The following is a 20664-nucleotide window of genomic DNA, read 5'->3' as shown; positions in this document are numbered from 1 at the left end:
GCTGAGGAGGGACGGATGAAGGCCTCCAAGAGCCCAAGAATGACCAGGTCCCAAGGGGGAACTACTTTGCCTAGAACATGGGATGAAGGAAGGTGAAAGAGTAGGCTGAGGCCAGGCCTTATCCTGTGGCCTTGGGGGTCTGTTTCATCTCAGGAATGATGGAGTTAGGGTGTGATATTCCATCTCCAGGTAGGTCTGGCTCCTCCTCCGGAGTTAGAACCCTGTTAACTTTTGCATCGTCCTCCCCAGAAAGCGACTAGGCTGCCCCCTAGTGCCCGGACCTATCACAAACCTTGCACCACCATGGGTTCTGAGGGCAAGGTCTCCTAATCTGGGCCCTGTACGACTCACACTGATTTTCAAAAAATGTGTAAGTGTTAAGTGTCTTCTTTTGAAATTCTCCTTTAAACATGATTCTGAGAAGGGGTTCATTCAGGTTGACTACGCAATAGAATTCAGGTCACAGAAAATGACCGAGTCCCATCCCAGATAGTTACTCAAATACCAAAGGAGGCTTCCTTTCTCGGAGACCCTCCCCCACTAAGCATATTACAAATATCATCTCCCTGGATCCTCATAACAATCCTGAAAGGGAGATGCTGTTACAATCCTTTTACAGATGAGACAACTGAGGCAGAGAGGGGTCAGTTATTTGCCTAGAGCTAAGAAATGAGGAAAGGTGGAAAAAGGGCCAATCTCCCCTTCCAAATGACAACCTAAGCAGACAGGCCAACTTAGCTGAGGCGACAGGGCAACCCCAAGGGAGAGATGGGAGGGAGCATCATCTCCCTCAGACTCTGATGAGGACAGCCCATCAAACCCTGAGCCTGCTGCCATTGAGGGCACTTTACAGAGGATAAGGGGCCCACCATCTGCTGACCACCTGCCACAAGAGGCAGGGGCACAGGGGCCCTGGTCCAAGAAGTGGCAGCCCCTCCCAGACCACCAGTCCTGACCTCAAGGCTGACATTCTTCACTTTACTACATAGTGACTCCCCTGTAGAGATCTGTTTCACCCTAAAAATATGGGAGAAATAGGAAAATAAGCAAAGGAAGAAGACAAAGGGCATTATTTGAATCTGGTAAGAAAAGAAATTCTACAAGTATGTATTAAATAGCTAAAAATGGGAAAAATTCCCCTTTCTCATATATTTTCTTTTCTAGGTTTTTGCTAGGCAATGGGGTTAAGCAACTTGCCCAAGGCCACACAGCTAGGTAATAATTAAGTGTCTGAGGTCAGATTTGAACCCAGGTCCTCCTCACTCCGGGGCCAGTGCTCTACCCACTGTGCCATCTAGCTGCCCCTATGCATATATTTTTACTGGGATCCTTTAGCCATTATGGACAGTTATCTTAAAACTAATTGTTTTTGGAGCAATCCAACTTTTAAAAAATGAATGTGCAACTTTCAGAAATCTCTTCCCTTTAAACATAAAGGAGATTTAAGACGGGTCTTTTGTCTAGTGAGGGGAATGTTAGACCTGAATGATTCACAAGAATCACAAGTTTTTCTAAGCTAAAACCAACCTCAGAGATTAGAGAAATGGGACACAGGCATCTTAAAGAATCCAAAACACAGAAGATTTATTGAAAACTATGACATACAGACAGACCAGATTTTCTTTTGAAATAAAACAGCCAACAACTTCCAGTATTCCCTGGTAGTATATTGTTCTTGTCACCAGTTAGTAACAGAGCCCTAAGTTCCAGAACCAAATTAACAAATGAAGCTTGTGCATCAACATTCATCTGTAATACCGCTCAGTTCTCCTCCCTTTTTCAGGATGGAAAGAATTTCATTCTTGTCATCAACCAAGTCTATAGTAATCAAAAACCCTTCACCTTACGTCAGAACTTGCAGAAATCTACATTTACTTTTTCACGTGAGAGTCCCCTCTTCACAATTTCGACGCTCACCGACTCCTGGTCCAAGCAACAGGATCCAGATGAAACAAAATATACAAGTTAACTCACTAGGAAACCTCTAAAGGCTCTCAAAAAGCAGAAGCTTGATGCTACAAGAAGGGAAAAAAATAAAGCCGAGGCAAAAGGAGGGCAGAGGGAATGGCTCAGAGGAGTCAGCACCAAAGGGGGTGGAGAAGGAACAATGTCTGCTGTCAATAGAAGAGAATGAAAGTTCAAAAAGGAACATTAAAAATACTTACTTTTCTGCAGAAACAAACAGGTATGAGAGTCACAACTCCCCTGACCCCAAGTTCCCCAAAGCTGCCCAGGTAAGAGACCCTCGTCCAGCACCAGGCCAGGCCTGCCAGCTCCGGTCCTCCATGAGTCCACTCCTCCCTCACACAGAGTTAACCTCAACTTCTGGGGGCAGTCACCCAGCCACCTCCCCCAAGAGTACTTGGCACTCCGACAATCTTTTTGGCTACACTGTTTACAATACAAGTTGGTCCCAGGAAAGAATGACCTGGAGGCCAGAGCTGGCAGGTTGCCATGACTGAGAAATGTCAACCAGCCTCCAAAAGAGAGGAACGAGAAGGGGCACGTTTCTAAGGACACTTTACATTCAGCTCCAAGTCCAAGTATAAGAAATGATTAGCTGGTTTCCATCTGGCTTCAATACTGGTTTGAAATGTGAATAGCTTTTTCCTGTATAGACATTAAATAGTTTAAATATTAAACATTACATTTATTTTTCCTGACTATACAGGCAGAAATAGTGAAAGCCAAAGCAAAAGAGGCAAGAGCAGAGCCAGGCCCAGTGGCAGCCGGCCTTCTCCAAGGCCAAGGAGCCAAGTTCTAGAACGCGATTCTGCTGGACACAAAGCAGTGTTTTCCTATCTGGATCATCAGGCTGCTACAAAGGGAAAACCTGGAAGAGCGTTCTGAGAGTCAGTCCCAACTTGCGACACAAGCTGTTCAGTAGCCCTGGGACCAAAGACCTAATCCATCCAGCATCTCAAGTTAACCAAACCCTGGACCTGAGGTCTCCAGATGCAGAAGCTCAGAGAGTTCCCTAATGGCAGGAGAATGATCAAGTGTGAGGTTATTGTGACAGGCGGAGCACCAAGCCCAGGGGCTAGTTCTGGACATCCCAACTGAGATCCCCAACTCATCCCGGGCCTTCTAAGGCATCTGTAGAAATGCCTCTGGCTAAAGCAATGGCACCATCTGAGAAGCCCTCAACTCCAGATTGAGTGGAATGAAAACCCTTTCTCAGGATTGCCCAAATTTACCCGAGCTACACTCTCAATCATCAAAGTTCGACTCAAAGCACTTAGAACATCCAACAGCAAGGAGGCTGGAGCCATCACTGAAACACCGAGTGAACCGAGGCAGAGCAGCAACTGAGTATTGAGCCCGCCAAGGCCCCCACCCAGCAGAAAGCTGAGCCCCTGCAGACTGGCAAAGCACTCCAGTGAGCAGACCACAAGCAGCAAGCACCAAGCTCCCCGACCCCGGGGCTCTTCTTTACCAAAAGCCTCAGACAAACACTTTACCTTCTTTCTATAAATTTAATAGAAATGGAGAGAACCTGAACTCTCTGCCAAGACTGAATCTGTGTCTTGACAGCCAAACCCTCCTTCCCTGATCTGTTTTCTGAACATATCAAGGAGAACATCTTCCAAAAGTCTTGTAATTCTCAGAAAATGATATGGCGGGTGACTCTAGCACCCCGATACTCAACTCCTCTACCTCTTTGCCACAGGCAGTGATTTGACATTCCCAATAAGCCTCCTAGAAGATGGCTCCAAAGAGAAGATTCCTTGGTAAGAAGCTGCCCAAATCAAGATTTTTTTTTTTTTATAAATCACAGGTAGAGATATTATCTCCCACATTTCATACAACTTTCAAGTCCTTAGGCTAGGAGGGTGATACAGCCAACAAAAGAGCCTTCAAGAATTTGACCCAAGTTTTAGAATTGGTTTTCTAAAGTTCCATCTCTTCCTCTGTGCAGCCAGCTGTATCCAGGCTACTGTAGAGAGGGACCCCAATTTGTTGGGGCTCTGAGAAGAGCTCAGTCTGTTGGTGGAAGGCAGTGCTGGCTCCTGCATGCTTACTTTTGTCCCCTCCAGCCTCTTCTTCGTAGTTCTTAGCACAAGGTGAAGGCTTTGGCTTATCAGGAAGGAGTTCTGGGAGAGGTTTCCAGAGCACCAACTCCATCGAAGGCCGGCTCCTAAGAAATGAAATGTAGTTTTAATGGAGACACAGAACATATATGAATATTTTCTATCTATTCCTTAAGCCTAGAAATGGAACAGCTTTGGAAGAGGGGATGGCTGGTCATGATGATCAATCCAGAAGTAATTGTTAAACACACCTCTGAGCTAAGTAGGCACTATTGGGGCTGAGAATACAAAGACAAAAATGGAGTCCAGACCCTATGGGAGCTGACATTGTATCAGGGAAGATAACACATAGAAGTATCTAGAGAAGAAATACAAAATATTAATAAGCTGGTAAACTAGGAAGTAGTTGGGGGGGGGGGTTCACAAAGGGAAACAATACCAATGAGTTGCTGAAAGAGAGCAGCTGAGGGGCCTGTACCTGCACATTCAGAAGGCGTGTGTCCAAAAGGATGAAGGAAAAGTAAGAAAATAGAGAACAAGTATAAGAGAGGAGCACAATCCTGACTAAAGAGGCTCACACTTCATGAGCCTTTAGGCCTAAGAATGAGCTGAGTCTGGGCAAGGAAAGCTAATGACAACAAAAAGGGCTAGTTTTAAAATGTTTATATATCTTTAGTCTATATAAATTTCCTTAGTACTGCACATTTTATAAGCTGGAGGCAATGACAATGAACAAAAACTAAAAGCTGCTGTTGTTTGTTGTTCTTCAGTCATGTCACAACTCCATCTGGGTCTTTCCTGGTAAAGATACTGGAGTTGTCATTTTCTTCTCATTTGACAGGTGAGGAAACTGAGGCAAACAGAGTGAAGTGACTTGCCCAGGGTCACATAGCTAGTGTCTGAAGCCAGATTTGAACTCAGGAAGCCAAGCAGCCATGTCTTCCTGACTGCAGCCCGGCGCTCTGGTGCCACCCAGTGGCTAACAAAGAGGACACTACCATCCCAGGAAAGTAAGAGAGCCCTCAGCTGGCCTGCTCCTGTTCAAATCCTGGCCCAGTGAAGGACCCAGCAGAGAGGGCCTGGCCAGGTTCGCTGATAATAATGTTTGTCCTTAATTTTTGAAGAAGACCATGACATCAGGGGGATGATGCCATGATAAGCACATGAATTGGATTTGTTTGTTTTTTTTGTATTTTTAAGATTTTTGCAAGGCAAATGGGGTTAAGTGGCTTGCCCAAGGTCACACAGCTAGGTAATTATTAAGTGTCTGAGGCTGGATTTGAACTCAGGTCCTCCTGACTCCAGGGCTGGTGCTCTATCTACTGTGCCACCTAGGTGCCCCATGAATTGGCTTTGAATGAGGGGGCTGTGCTAACTCACCAGCCTCCTTCAAGAATCATCTCAGAGGGGCAGCTAGGTGGCACAGTAGGGGCGGTGCAAATCCTAGAACATATTAAAGATTAAACCATCAATGGAAAGACAGGTCATGTCAGACTAACTTCATTCTCTTATTATTTTGACATGGTTACTAAATAGGTAGATTAAGTCCCTGAGTGATGCAGGCTATCATTTATCTAGATTTAGGAATGTGCTTGATAAAGTATTATTTTTTCAGAAAAGATGTAGGCTCAGTAGAAATGTAGGCTCCATAATACAGTGAAAGGCTCTACAGCCAAAGTAGCCATTCCTGGTTCAGGGTTGAGGATGGCAGGGAGCAGTCTGGTCCTGGGTTGGTGAACACTCGTAACAAGGCTGAGAAACAAAGTTCAGAAAACCTGCCCATTCAATTCTAAGAAGGATGCCCAGGGAAGCTCTTGTAGTAAATGTAATAGAGATAACAATAGGACCCAGCACTCAACAAGATGGGGAAGAAGCCGTATATTTAAAGATCTGGATTCAACGGGTCAAGAGTGTGTGTGTCCACCCAGGTGAAAGAGCTAGAGAGACTTTGGCCTGCACGAGGCGACACTTAGTTACTTGGAAGGCAGCCAGTGTTGGGTGTAATGCGAGCACCCCCTTCTGGATTCTGAGATTGATGGGACCTTCGGGGTGGGACCGAGAAAAGGAATCACAACTGTCTGTATGCAGCTGCCTCCTGAACTGATGGATTAAGCTCCAAACTTTCCCCTGCACTCCAGTTCTCCATCAACAGCCTGGGTCGCCTAGCTATGGCCCCAAGTCTGGGTCTTCCTCAATCTGAGGCCGAGGCTGCCTCTCAAGACACAAGACTGTACTTTCTCTTGACAGACCTTTACAAACTGGTTACTCTGCTTACTGAGTGTGAGCCTAAAGCCCTCCGGCCCCAGACTACTGATGGTTTAGATGTTTTTGCTCAAGTTTCCTTGTGTCCCCTCTGTGTGGTCACTCCCTGACTCTGGCAGCTCCTCAATATTTACACCCCCTCTTTATTTGGCAAAAATTATAAACGATGTTACATTTATGCATAAGAGGAGAATCTACAGTGAGCTCCATCAAAAACATCTCTTCCAAACATATCTAGAAAATACATCAGGCCAAATTCTCATCAAGAAATCCAAGGGGAGGAAAAAAAAAATCTCACCGAGTCATTTTCCCAGCTAAGATCAGCAGAGGGAGACAGAGGTGTCTGTGGACCCCTGGCATGAATTTGGCCAGATTGTACTTGGGAGAGGGCAAAAACCATCTCAGATACAACACAGTGGAACTCAAATCTCTACATGGTGTAGAAACAGATGACAACAAGAGGTTCCAAGAAATAGGTCTGGGGTAAACTGAAGAGGGGACCTGAGACTGGGGAGCAGCTGCCTGATCAGAAGCCTGCAGGATAATAGCAGGACAGGAACCTCAAACCAAGAGGTAAGTCTGCACATCTGAAGGAGCGGAGCTTCCCAGCTGACTGACAGTGGCCAAGTCCAACAGGAATCTACTCAACCTCTGGAGTGAGGCCACAGGCCTGCTGCTTAGACTGGGGGCAAGAGATCAATCTTTGCCTTGGATCAGCTCCTTCTGGGAGCACTGGGACTGTGAAGGTCCCCAGCCCCAACTGTCCCTGAGAGCCTGGAATAACCCATCAAAGTAACAGCAGGATCAGGACCTTCCCTCCAGAACTGTGCAGAGCCTGGTTCTACTATGAAGTCTGAAATCAGGAAATAAGTTAGAAGAATAAGTAAAAACTAAAAGAATCTTATCATGAAAAGTTATTATGGTGACAAGGATGTTTAAGAAACATAACCAGAAGAGAATGACTTCAAAACATCTATAAATACTCAAAGGAAAACACAGATGCAAATCAACTAGAATTCCTGGAAAAGAATTTAATGTGTTTATAATGAGAACTCTAGAGGGAAAAAAAAATGAGGAAAATTTGGCCCAATAGGTACAAAACCTTGCCCAAGCAATTTAAAACCCTAAAATAGGAATGGAAAAATTGAAATACTGAAAAATCATTTTCAGTATCACAGAAAAGAAGAGAGAGCTTGGAATACAATCCAGAAAGCAAAGAATATAGGTGTAAAACCAAAAACAACTTACTCAGCAAAACTGATTATAATTTTATAGGGGGGGGAAATGGACCTTATTGAATATATATGTGACTTAAAGGGATGGTTTCAGAGAAATCTGGCAAGATTTTTATGAACTGATGCAGAGTGAAAGTGAGCAGAACCTAAATTTATACAACAGTATTGTAAAGAGAAGCAACTTTGAAATCTGTGACCAATGCAGCAACTGATAATTCCAGAGAACTAATCATGAAACACACTGCCCAAACCTTCCAGAGAAGTGATATACTCAGAGAACAGGATAAGACATATTTTGGGAGAAGATGGCTATTGCCAAAATTTGTTTTGCATGTCTATTACAGATTTCCAACAAGAGTTTTATTTTTCATTCTTTTCCAATGATTAGTGGAGAGAGTTGGAGGGAGAAGACATATTTTTGCAAACTGAAAAAAATTAACTTTAAAAAATATCTCTGCAGAGGCACAAGGAGGTGAAATCCTTGTTACAACTATTTTAAATGCAAAGAAATATAAAGAAAATTTTATGAAGAGTGTGAGAAACTATCAAAGACAGTATATTTTGGAAATTGCTTCCTGAGAATACTGAAAGACAAAAGGAAATTCTTTAAAAGATTTTAATCATATCTAAAGTAAACTCAATCAATCAATAAGCATTTATACTATGTCTGAAATACTAAGAAACAATGAAAGGAATGGGAAACGACTCAGAAGAATTGTTTTCTTTCAACTGGATAGAAAGTTACTAGGTACAAGAAATCCCAATAATGCATCTTTATTTGTTTTCCTGCAAGGCAATGTGGTTCAGTGACTTGCCCAATGTCACACAGCTGAGTACTTATTAAATGTCTGAGGTCAAATTTGAACTTAGGTCCTCCTGACTCCAGGGCCAGTGCTCTATCCACTGTGCCACCTAGCTGCCCCCCTTATTTGTTTTTGACCTAGGCTTAGGATAACTTTTATACTGGGACCATATGACATGGTACCTTCCCTGACCTGCATTCACCACCCAAAAGGGAATCCTAACTAATAAGCAAGAGGCAAGGTTAGTAACTGTTTCTCAGGTCTAGGTCCTGGATTCAAGGAATGGGCAAGGAAATCACCAAAAGCTGAAGGTCATTTGGAGAGGTAGCCCAGGATGCAAGTATGTTTTAACAGCTCAAGAGGCAAGTGGTACCTGGAAAGTGAACTTACATGGACTCGATTATTTTCTTTGTAAGGACTTCATCAAACCCACTCTTCAGGCCCTTCTTCAGAGTATCCGATAGAACAAGACTGGGCAGGTTGCTGACACGTCTGTCAGCTTCAACTTCTTCATCTTCATCAATTATCCTGAATAAATCAAGGAAACGGGGGAGAGGCAAAGAAAGTTAATCTGATGAATCTGTAAAACCTGGAAGGGAGTTAAGAAAAGTAGTAAATGGGGACAAGTTGGTAGAGTAATGGATAGAGTTCCAGTGTGGAGTCAGAAGGACTAGAATTCAAATCTGGCCTCAGACAAGTACTAGAAGTGTGACCTTGGCCAAGTCACTTAACTCTGATTGTCTCAAAGGGAAAGAAAAACAAAGCAATAAATGAATAGCCTATGGTTATCATATACAAGGAAGACTCACTAGAGGGAGAAAGTGGCATACACACCAAAACATTGTTCAATGACGGTTTCAGGAGTGGGATATTTTAAAAAATGTTAAAAATAGGTTTTACAAGTAATTAGGGAAGAAATATTAATTTTAAAAAATTAGTGTTTCAGAAAGCTTAGTTAAAAAAAATTCTATTTGATTGTAAACTCTGTATCCCTCAGAGTTCCTTATATTTCGTAGAAGTAAAATAATTAGCTTAGTTTTAAAGAACTAAAGTATGCTCCTCTTTCTTAAGCTCTTAGAAGTAGGAATGAGCCCTCATGGATTATTAGCAGAGCCTCCTGTCCCAGGAGTCTCCCTAGTCCTCCAGCTGCTGCCCCCTTTACCTGTCTTCAATCTCTTGTAGCTTCCTCCGGGCAGCCTCACACTGCTGCTCTCCAGTTGTCTGATCCATTTCCTCACAGAGAATGTCAAACATGCCAGATGCGGAGAGGCTGCCACGGCACTCAGTGGCCCTGGGTCCTGCTATGTCCTGAGGGCCACACAGGAGCCAATCACCAGGACTGGCACAGAGCACAGGTTCTGTCAGTCTTTTCTTCCTTAGGGGACAACTAGACAAATCAAGTTATTCAATAAATACCAGGACATTGTAAAGCTTGTTACAAACCAAAGAGAAACTGCTTGAACAGGAGAAATCCCTTATCAACATAAGGGGCAAGGTGAAAAACAGCCCCATATCTTCTGTCAATCTGACACCCCTTTTTGTTTTATTCTACAAAGTCAGGGGAGAAACATTCAGCTTTTTAATCACATGACCACAGAAGCATCAGGAGTCCCAAGCAGCCCGGCCCCCATGTTGACCTATGCTTACCATCTCCCCATAAAGGTCACCCTGCTCTAGGCCAAGCTGTCTCTGGCAGCTTTGGGTGACAGTGAACTTTTTCTGATATCAAGTCTGAAAGTTTCTGCTGATCTCTGGGTTCTGCCCTGCCAACCAAGTAGAGGAAGCCTTGCATTGAAAAGCTCTTCTAATATTTGAAGATAGCCATCAGGCTCCTTCCTGACACTTCTCCAGATGCAAAGCTCAAATTCCTTCAACCAACTCTCCCAAGGAATGGACTAAAAGCCTTTCCTCATTCTAGGTCCCCTTTTCTGGACACAGTCCACCTTATAAACAATATCCTTAGATAACAGTGTCCAAAACAATACTGGAGTGATGTGGTCTGGCCAGGACAGAGTACAAATGGACCACATCCCGAGAAAACCTGCCCTTCTTAACGCAGCCCAAGATTATATTAGATTGGCTTTTTGGGTGGCCACCTTATACTGTGGACTTCTGGAGGGTTTGCAGTCTACTTAATCTGTCAGATCTTTTCTAGATAAACTGCTGCCATCTAACCAGAAGTCCCTGATCCTACAGTTATGAAGTAGATTTTTTATATGCCTGTATTTATCCTTACTGAATTTCATTTTATTCAATTCAACTCCATGCTCTTGTCATTGCAACTTGTGTCCCTGCTCCTTGCTAATGTGACAAGCATGCCAACTCTACCACCTCTGAGGTTCTTCATTAGAAACCCATCCCCACTGGAAGCACCCCTCCACCGGCTCTGAATGCATCACCTCCTTAATCCCGTAGCACTGTGCTCTCATTTTCTCTACAATAATAACACAGCTACTTAATCAAATACTTGAATAAAGCTGGGAAAATTCTATTTCTATCATTCCTTTCATTGACCGAGTTGGTAACCTTTTTTACAAAAGGGCTAACAAGGCTCTTTCTGGCCACCTGCTGCTGCTATCCAAAAGCCTGAGACCATTCTGCTGCAGAGGAAGACAGAAGGGGATAGCTTCATCCTGTTCTCTGGGAATAGACCTTGATGAGGTCTGCTTTCCAAACTTTCCAGGTGTTAGTAATGTAATTTTATTATTTCTTCCCATAAAGTCAGAAGGCTGCCTTTTGGATTGGTCCCTAACTTAGGTAGGGGACACTTTTTCTGCCTGAGGCATGCTCCCTTTACAACCTAAAAGAGTTCTCTTGCGCCAAGACATATTATCCTAAGGTGGCATTGGCAAGTGCCAAGAACAGAACATTCAGTTAAGAGTTGTACAGCATTTAAGAGGCAGAGTCTCTCCTACTTGCTATCTTCTAGCCCTTCACCTGGGCACTGACCAGCACAGCTAGTACCCTGTCTTGAAAGACCCAGGGTCAGCCCTCTGGCCAGAAACAGACATTCTTGACTTGGGTCACTGCCCTGAGGTAATGACAAAGTAATATCATTTTTCCTAGGGAAAATTCCCGCTTTTGACCAAGACTGAAAAGGATAGCAGAAAAGGCAACGCTGAGCACCATTTAGGAACTAAATACATCTGAGAGGAAAGGCATCTTAGCTAGATCATTGAGGCAGAGCTGGATTTGAACTTTGGAAGAGGTGAGTCAAGGTCCTACCCCTATCCTTACTAGCCATGTGACTGGAGGCCAGCATGGGGAAGTGGCTTAGGCATCAGGAAAACCCTGAGCTAGTCATTCTCACCCTCTGAGCTGTGTCTTTGGGGTGAAGTTAGAGGGGTGACTACAGCTTGGTGCAAAACAGAGCCTCAAAGCCTTGGCTCTGAGTTGTACTCTTGCAATTTTGTAGCCATTCAGATCCCTCTAAATGAGAGAAGCTACAAAACTCTTTAGCTTGCAAACATGTTACCAGGATGAGAAATTCTGCACAAAGACCCAAAGATGTGAGAGAGATCAGTCTAAGTTTCTTCACCTGTAAAAGGAGGGGTGCTGGTATTCAGAAAGCACATTAGAGTTCTTTCCAGATCTAAAATTCTATAACCAAGAATCTCACGGAGACATAAAATCTTTAAAGGTCTCTCAACTCAATAAACCAGGAGAAAAAAAATCCAATTTAAATGAATATTCAGAAGCAGAAATGAAGACAGACTCACCTATCATCTTCCTCTTCTCGTTTGTGTTTTTTTCTATAGTGAACTGAGATTCTGTGAATAGAAGAAAAATTCACTAATTGGAAAAAATGCTTAGATTAGTAACCTTTCACACAACACAGCAAATTAAAGAATGACAGCTTTTCAGAGAATATTTGGTCAAGTTCTGCACAGTATTAGAAATATTATTCTTTGTGAAGCTCACCACAGGCCCCCCCACCCCCTGCCCTGGAGTCTTTGGGTCAATTCATGAGCATTCGTCCAGGCCCCATTCTGGGAAGGTCCTAATGAGGGGACAGGAGACAAGATAATAAAGGAGGTAATGGGGGGGGGGGGTAGGAGGAACACCACATAAACCCCTTCAACATAGGTCAGAAAAAGCTAAATCCAATAGCTCCAAGTGTTTCTTCATCCATTGCCCTTATCCCTGTCTGCCCCGATTGCACTTATCTAATCAGCCCATGCACTGTAATGTGTGGGATGCAGAGGCAGCAAGGTGGTGGAGTAGATAGAGAGCTGGGCCTGGAGTCAAGAAAGCCCAAGTTCAAATCCACCCTCAGATCCTGGACAAAAATAGTCATTTTAACAGCATCTATACAGTTCTCTAAGGTTTGCTAAGTGTTTGACAAGCATCACCCCGTCTTCTATGGTCACAGCCACCCTGGGAGGTGACCTACAATGTACAGAAGAGGAAATTGATTGACCATGGCCTCAAGTTTTCTCATCTGTAAAATGGGGAGTCCTCATAGCACCTACTTTCTGCTGTGGTTGTGCATAAAATAAGACACTAAAAACCAGACCACTCTGTAAACCTTAGGGCACCCCGTAAATGGCAGCTATTCTTATTTCACACTGCCTTCCCCCCAATAGCTCACTTTTCCCCTCTGCATCTGTCTATCCGCCTATTCCTTAGAATGTCCCAAGGTGCCTGATGGGCAGAAGTCTGGTAGTTCTCGGGGGCACAGAGGACTTCTAGAGGAAGGCGGCAGAAAATCATGGAAGATGTTAAGGAAGGGGACCAGCAGGCCTTAGGCTTAAAAGAAAATCACCCTCAGGTGGGGGAAGGGAGGGTGGTTCCAGGAATGAGGAGGTTGGGCTCAGAAGGCCAGGAAGCAAGGGAAACAAGGAATCCTCCAGTTTGAGTAAGGCAGGGGGAGTTGGGTCTTAGGAAGTGGGCCTTGAATGCCAGGCCAAAAAGCCTCTATTCTTTCTAGGAAGAAACGGCTGAACCAGTCCAATGAACACCTTCCCTCTCTGAACAGAGCAGAACGCTGATCCTGAGGGCCTGACCCCCATGAGCCCCCTTTTCTATCAATCATGGAGGCTGGACCAGGAGACTTCTAAGGTCCCTGGTCACTTTAAAGCTCATGGTCTGACAATTCTAAGGGAGATGGGATGCAGAAAAGGGAGGCGGGAAGAGACCCATCTAAGAAGAGGGCTGAAGTAGGGTCTGGCTGAGAGTGGAGGCCAGGGGAAGAGAAAGCTGGCCTCCTCACAGGCTGCTTACCTCCCAGGGCTGTTGGGGGATCCAATGAGATCCCACTGGGCAAGTGTTTTTTTTTACAAAAGTTAGAGCACTATAAAAATGCTGACAGGGATATTGCGGGGCAGGTGAGGAAAGGGGTGAAGGCTCCCAACTGAAGGCGCTTTCTGAGTAGCTAAGCTACAAGGAGCCAGTCTGCTGGGGGAGGGGGAATGTGGGGGAGGCCCCCCAAGTAAAGTGGGGTGCTCAGTTCCTCATCTGTCCTCCACCGGGGCCTGGGTCCCATCTTGCACACCCCAAGGAGGCACGGCCCTCCTGTCACGCATCCCAGGGTCCCTGAGAGGCTGAAGGGGAGGCGGGAGCCCACGGAGGGGGGAGCCGATGGAGGGGGAGCCCACGGAGGGGGAGCCCACAGAGGGGGGAGCCCACGGAGGGGGAGCCCACAGAGGGGGGAGCCCACGGGGGGGAGCCCACGGAGAGGGGGATCCCACGGACGAGGAGCCCACAGATGGGGGAGCCCACGGGGGGGGGAGCCCACGGAGGGGGCAGCCCACGGAGGAGCCCACGGATGGGGGAGCCCACGGACGAGCCCACGGAGGGGGAGAGCTGATGGAGGGGGAGCCCACGGACGAGGAGCCCACGGAGGGGGGAGCCCACGGAGGGGGAGCCCACGGAGGGGGGAGCCCACGGAGGGGGGAGCCCACGGACGAGGAGCCCACGGAGGGGGAGCCCACAGAGGGGGGAGCCCACAGATGGGGGAGCCCACGGAGAGGGGGATCCCACGGACGAGGAGCCCACAGATGGGGGGAGCCCACGGGGGGGAGCCCACGGAGGCGGGAGGCTGGGGTCCCCGGCACCATGGCAACTGCATCTATCCCTCCGCCCGGGGGTCCCGGCTGGGGGCGGCGCGGCCGCACGCACTCACCGGCCGCCTCGGGGCGCGGCGGGGCCGGCGGGGCCCGGGCAGGGGCGGCCGCGGAAGGCGGGCTGCGGCGGCGGCTGCAGGCTCAGGGGCAGCCCCGGGAAGGGCCGGCCCAGCGCGGCCATGGCGGGCGGCCCGGCGGCTCCTTCTGCTCCGCGTCGCCTTCCTCCGCCTTCCTCCTCCTCCTCCTCCGCCGCCGCCGCCGCCGCCGCCTCCTCCTCCGCCTCCTCCTCCGCGGGCTCCCGGGCGCGCCCCCGGCCCCGGCCCGACCCCGACCCCGCTGAGGCGCGCCGCGGGCACGAGCGCGGGCGCGGACACGAGCGCCGGCGCCACCCCGAGCGACCCCGCGCGCGCGTCACGACTTCTAGAAGCCTCCGCTTGGGGCTCTCCCGGGGCACGGCGGGACGCTCCCGCGGGATGCTGGGAAATGTAGTCGGGGGCCCGGAGCCCGCGCCGAGGCGAGCCAAGATGGCCGCCGCGCCGCAGGGCGCCTGCGTGGACCCCCCCCCCCCCCCGCTGAGCTTTGAGGTAACGGGACCTCGGGGTCACCCAGGGGTCACCATGCCCGCCGGCCGGGGCGGGGCTCGGGCTGCCGCACGTTAACAGTGATAAATAAGACACGTAATAAATAATCTCGCGGCCCCGCGGGTCCCCCTGTCCTGAGCCCACCGACCCTGTCAGTCCATGAGGCGGGAAGCATTTATTAGGCACCTACTGTGTGCCAGCCGCCGATAAGCACCTATCGGGCACCTGCTCTGTGCCAGCCGCGCACCGCTTGCCCTGTGCCAGCCTCTCCCTGAGCAACTATTAAGTGCCTGGCACGTGCCAGCGCCTCTCATCCAACTGTTTCAGGCGGTTCTGAGCGCTCAGTCCCTTGGGGGGGGGGGGGTCTTCTTGGACCCCCCACTGGGGTAGCTTTTGCCATTCCCTTCTCCCGCCCATTTGACAGATAAGGAAACAAAAAGGCAAAGAAAGTGAAGTGACTTACCCAGGGTCACGCGGCTGGCTCTGAAATCAGCCTGAAGTCAAGGAGGCGCCTTTGCTCCAGGCCTGGCGGGGGACCCACCTGGCTTATGAAGCACCTACCCTGTGCCAGCCCCTCACCAGACATCGCGAAGCACCGACCGCAAGCCAGGCACTGTGCTAAGCGCTGAGGTTTGTCTTCCTCCTTGAAGAAGACCATGACATCAGCGTGACAAACGTGACTTGGATTTGAGTGAGGGGGGACTGGGCTAAGTCACCAGCCTCACTTTCTGGGTCCAGGGGCCACATACAGATCGGGATGATTCGAGATAGCCCTGGAGAGGAGGTGATCGGGGTGAAGTGACTTGTCCAGGGTCACCACAGAGTCAAGATCTGAACCCGGGGCCTCCTGACTCCAGGACCGCCCCTTTAACAGCATATTTTACTGATCTACCAAGATCCAGAATACGGTCCCACAGTCTTAGGGAAATTTGAATCCAAAAAGAAAGTTCTTATTTGGAAGAGAGGGTTCACCAGACCAGAAGGAGGGGCATGCCGTCCAAGGACCGAGGCCAGGAGAACTGCGCACCAGAATAGCAGTCGGGCTGTTTGGTTGGGAGAAGTGTCTGTGGAGTGCTCCACCTAGGAAAACACTGAAGAACAGAGCAAAAACAGCAACCAGGAAACAATGCTGGTCTGTCATCATTCCTTGGGGTCAGTGCAAGGACCAGGAACATTTTACTCCCTCTCCCTTTCTCCTTGCTCATGGTCTTTTCCATTTCGCTTGGATATTTCTAATTCCTGATTTTTTTGTCTCCTATAAAGGACCAACTATACTAGATCTGGGACTCATCTTGTAATGACATACAGAAGGACTTCAAAGGAGAAGCCATAGAAATAAAGGGATGGAGAGGATAAACTTTTCCCATCTGACTTGCAGGGAATGGGTGTATCAGGGAAAGGCATCCTTTTTCCTTCTATCTTCATACCCCAATGGAAATTAAGACAAAGGAAAAAGAATTCTATGATTTTGATTTTATTCCTAACTCTTCTATGTAGCTGAATAGGAGAAAGACATGAACCACCTGGTTGGGGGTGAGTAGAACATTTCTCCCTGAATTGTGAGTTAGCAATACTCAGGTGGCTGAATTACTGGGGGGGGGGGGGGGAGGAATTACACATCTAAACCACTCCACTTGTCACACGATGCTGCTGGGTGGCTATACTAGTTACAGAACCAGAATTTGAATCCAGGCATTTTGGATCCCAAATCTATGGGTTGTAGTAATTAGAGTTAATTTCTCCACACTTAGAGTGGAATCTCCTTGAAAGCAGGTCAGTTTTATTTACATACATATATATATATCCCCTGATCACAATGCCTGGTACAGTTTATAGTAGGTCATTAATAAGCACCTGTTGATTAATTGATTGACCCCACCTGCTTCTTATTAAATGTATGAATGTGGGAGCCCAGTTGCTTTGGTACCACAGACTACTCTTTTTCCTTTTACAGGGAGATATTAGGGTGGCAGCAACTACTAAACATCTCAGAGACTCAAGACAGTCCCTCTTTGAGAGAACCAAGGGCTGGATACATAATATAAGGAAGCTATGCAGCTGGAAGGGTCCATAAAGATCATTTTCCAACTCCCTCACTGTATAGAAGAAACCAAAACTGAGAGGAGGAGGTTCACAGTGGCAGTCAAGGTTTGAACCTAGATCTCTAACCATAAATCCACTTCACTTTTTGTTATTTTAAATATTTTTTCTAGTAATCCAAGATTCACTTTTTTCCCCTTCCCACTATAACCCTTCTCCCATTGAGAATATAGGAAAAACAAAACCTGTTACAATCATGTATAGTCAATCAAAACTTCCACATTGGTCATGGCCAAGTAAAATTGTCTCCTTCTGTCTTCTGAGTCATTCACTTTCTTTCAAGAGGTGGACAGTACGTTTCATCATGTCCTCTGGAATTCTGTTTGGACATATTATATGGATAAGAATTCAACCCAATTGCATTCCAAATTCCCAATTTATGGGCATCCCCTCAGATTCCTACTTTGCCACCTCACAAAGAACTGAAGATATTTTTGCTTTTTTTCCCAGTATTTCCATATTTCTATATTTGAATTTAAACCACTTTAGTTATATTATTATTATTCATTCATGCTGACTTTTTCATGTTTCTAATCATTCCTGTATTTGAACTTCAAACTTCCTCAACAGTTCTTTTCTTTCCATAAGGAATGCTTGAAATTCCTCTGTTTGATTAAAAAGCCATTTCTCCCCTTTGTACTGAAGTAGAGAAAATATTAGACAGAAAAATATCTTTTATAAGTAATCTATTCTCTCTGCCCAGACCATGCATCTAACATTAAGACTGACACCCCTCCCCTTTCCTATTGTCCAAGCTATGAGATGAGGTCATTGAACATTTAGTAAAAATGTCTTGTCCCTCCCTGGCAAAGGACAAGGGTAAATCCCTGTCCCCAGGTGCAAAAGAAACCCTATCAACAGAACAATGGATCCCTGCCCTAGCCTGAAAGGATTAAATCTTTGAGCTACCACCCCTTTATCTGTATATCTCTAATTACCACTTCTCTGCTCCCAGAGTTACTGCCCCCATCAACATATACCTAAATTGCCTCATCTTCTTAACCCTTTTAAAGCTCACTCTTTTCACAGTTGGGTTGCTTATCTTCCACTGAGAGGGCAGCCTGCTCTGGGGGAGTAAGATTCCTCAAATAATCTATCATACCCCTATACTTTTCCTTACTGCTTATCTCCTCATGAATCACTCTTTTTCTCCCTTAACTTCTGCTAACCCCGGCAATACTCAAATACTTAATAATTCTTAAATAAACCTTTTTGTCACTAAAATTTCTTCTGTTCAGTCTTTATATGAATTCTTTAATGTTCTGCCTGAACCTTTAGCTGGTTACATTTTTCTCAGACATCAGTATTCTCATTTTTGCTGGGTAGATTATTCTTGGCTTAAAGCCCCTCAAGATACTATTAGGAGACACCCAGTTTTCCAGAGCTAAGTAAGGCCCAGTAAGTAAGCTATTCCCTTGCCTTGGCATAATAACAATCCTTTGCACTCACCCTTTGGATGAACACTGTTGCAACTAAATCATAGAAATGGTGGTCCCTGACATTTGGTTACTAGACAACCTTGCTTCACTGTTTCTGTTGTGCCTCACTGCTGTTGTTAGACTATTACTATGTTATTTAACTCTGTCTAGCCACAAGTATATAAATCAAGGTTTGACTACACTGAGGCAGGTCCCCCCGAAATGAAACGTGGCACCAGCCTTAAGTTCTTTGACCACCAAAGAATTTGTTCCTCAGCTACAGTGAAAGGATAAGAGACAAGAGCCTCTTTTCATAGGAACAAAAAGACCACTTTATTGAGTATCCTTAACTTCTATATAAATCTTTCCAATGCCCTTAGACAGCACAAACATATCTCATGAGTTAATCAGTGGAAGCCTATCATATAAAAAAGATCATAAAGTTGCTTGCCCAAATTCTTGTCATACTTCCTTATCTATACAGTTTTGGTATAATCCTGTTATCTCAGGATGAGCCACTTCCTGGGCAAACACAAGAGTAGGAGAATGAAGATGTCCCAAGATACTGAGCCAGCAGTATTGCAAAACCACAGAGGGGCAAGAGGGTCTTGGAGACCTTTGTCCTTGTTATCTCACAGCTGTGGTCCTCAAGGGTCACTAACACCCCCACACACACCCCATTGGGGTGGACCCCGGCACATGTGTCTAATTTCCCTGCTTGCTTGGAAATTGTTTCCCTCACTATGAAATTAAAGTTCTGTTTGGTTCCTGACTCTCCCGTCTCTAGCTTGCTTTTTCATTTACTCCAAGTTCAAGACCCTTTTCCCCCAAATTCAAAATGCCCATTCTGACCATGGGGAATTTAATCAGGCCTCCCCCACCCCCAGGAAGGGCAGTCCTTAGTCCTCTACTTACTAAATTGTCAGATAGGTGATGCAGTGGAGAGAGCACTGACTTTGGAGTCAGGAGGATGGGAGTTTGAATCCAGCCTCAGACACTTACTTGACACCTTAGCTGTTTGACCTGGGGCAAGTCACTTAACTCTGATTCCCTCACATTCATGGCCATGTCCAATCATCCTGAATATCTGTCCACTAGATCTAGATGGTTCTGGAGGAGAAAGTAAAGTTGGTGACAGGACAACAACCCCCCCCAAATCCCAGTTCAAATTCAAGTCATGACATCACCTCCTGATGTCATGGTCTTCTTTGAGAATGAAGGACAAACATCATCATTATCATAAACAACTTAAGTATCAAATACCGAGTTAGACACTACAGATACTTAGATACTGAAGCAGGGCACAGAGTAAATGTAATCTTTTGAGGCTTTTCTGTATTGTGGAGATTGTTTTTCCTTCTATGTTGTCTATGTTGTGATCTCCATTTCCTAAATCTTGTAATCTTGTTGGAGTTTGGCCATGCCCTTTGGGGCAGGAGAAGGTTTTAGCACGTAGTACTAGAACTCTCCTCATATTCAATGAGCACTGTCTGAGCCTTGGAGACCATCCCGTGGTACATTCATTAGAGAAAATCTGGAGCCAGGTGCTAACCACTCCTTAAGTTCCACCTTTGCCCAGTCAGGTAAAGGTATTTGAGTGAACTTCTGCCCAGCTCTCTTTCTGCTTCTTGTTTTCTCCTCTTCTAGATTCCCAGCAAACTTGACTAGCTCTCTCTAAGAGAGTTAATGCTCTATCTGGTCTGGCCATGTGGCTGGAACATTATGACTCCAGCCCCATGTGACTGGATCCATGCTGATCTAAGATTCTTTACTCTCTTCTAAGCTTCTTCTCTTTCCATTTTCCCTTTTAACTTGGCTACTCCTTTGTCAGCTTGCAACTACCAAGCCCATAGGACTGGATCTGTGTCGATCTAAGCTTCTTTCCTTCCTTTTTCCCTCTTTAGCCTCAACTTCTGCTATTCAGCCAGTCCTTTAAGCAGCTCACTATCTTGCTGCTTCACCAGAGAGCTTAACCTGTGAATTATTTATGTCATCTGTGAACTTTTTGTAGTAACAACCTGTGAATTAAAATCTAAGCCTTTCTCATCCTCCTGATTCAGAGAGTTGGTGACTTTTTCACCCCCCACCAAACGAATCCCCATATATCTATCTTTAAGACCCTTTCCCATGAGATTGTTTTCCCATCATCAATACCAAAGACAAAGAAAC

At 46.2% G+C, this 20664-nt stretch overlaps 1 protein-coding gene and 1 long non-coding RNA gene across 2 annotated transcripts; one reads left to right on the top strand and one right to left on the bottom strand.

Annotated features, from left to right (window-relative positions):
* Positions 1–1468: 1468 nt before the first annotated feature.
* On the bottom strand, positions 1469–14978 carry CCDC117 (coiled-coil domain containing 117). Its single transcript, XM_074206239.1, has 5 exons — positions 14456–14978; positions 12051–12101; positions 9494–9718; positions 8722–8859; positions 1469–4138 (listed from the first exon to the last, which is right to left on the bottom strand). Exons 1-5 carry the CDS (start codon positions 14575–14577, stop codon positions 3892–3894), a joined length of 783 nt encoding a protein of 260 aa, XP_074062340.1. The 5' UTR covers positions 14578–14978; the 3' UTR covers positions 1469–3891.
* LOC141501862 (uncharacterized) lies at positions 14976–19933 on the top strand. Its single transcript, XR_012472322.1, has 3 exons — positions 14976–16129; positions 16241–16510; positions 16932–19933. It is a non-coding gene; the product is annotated as an uncharacterized LOC141501862 (long non-coding RNA).
* The last annotated feature ends 731 nt before the right edge of the window (positions 19934–20664 follow it).

This window comes from Macrotis lagotis, chromosome X (assembly GCF_037893015.1).
Source record: "Macrotis lagotis isolate mMagLag1 chromosome X, bilby.v1.9.chrom.fasta, whole genome shotgun sequence".
In the NCBI taxonomy this organism is placed as follows: domain Eukaryota; kingdom Metazoa; phylum Chordata; class Mammalia; order Peramelemorphia; family Peramelidae; genus Macrotis; species Macrotis lagotis.
This window is presented reverse-complemented; position numbering and strand designations above follow the sequence as displayed.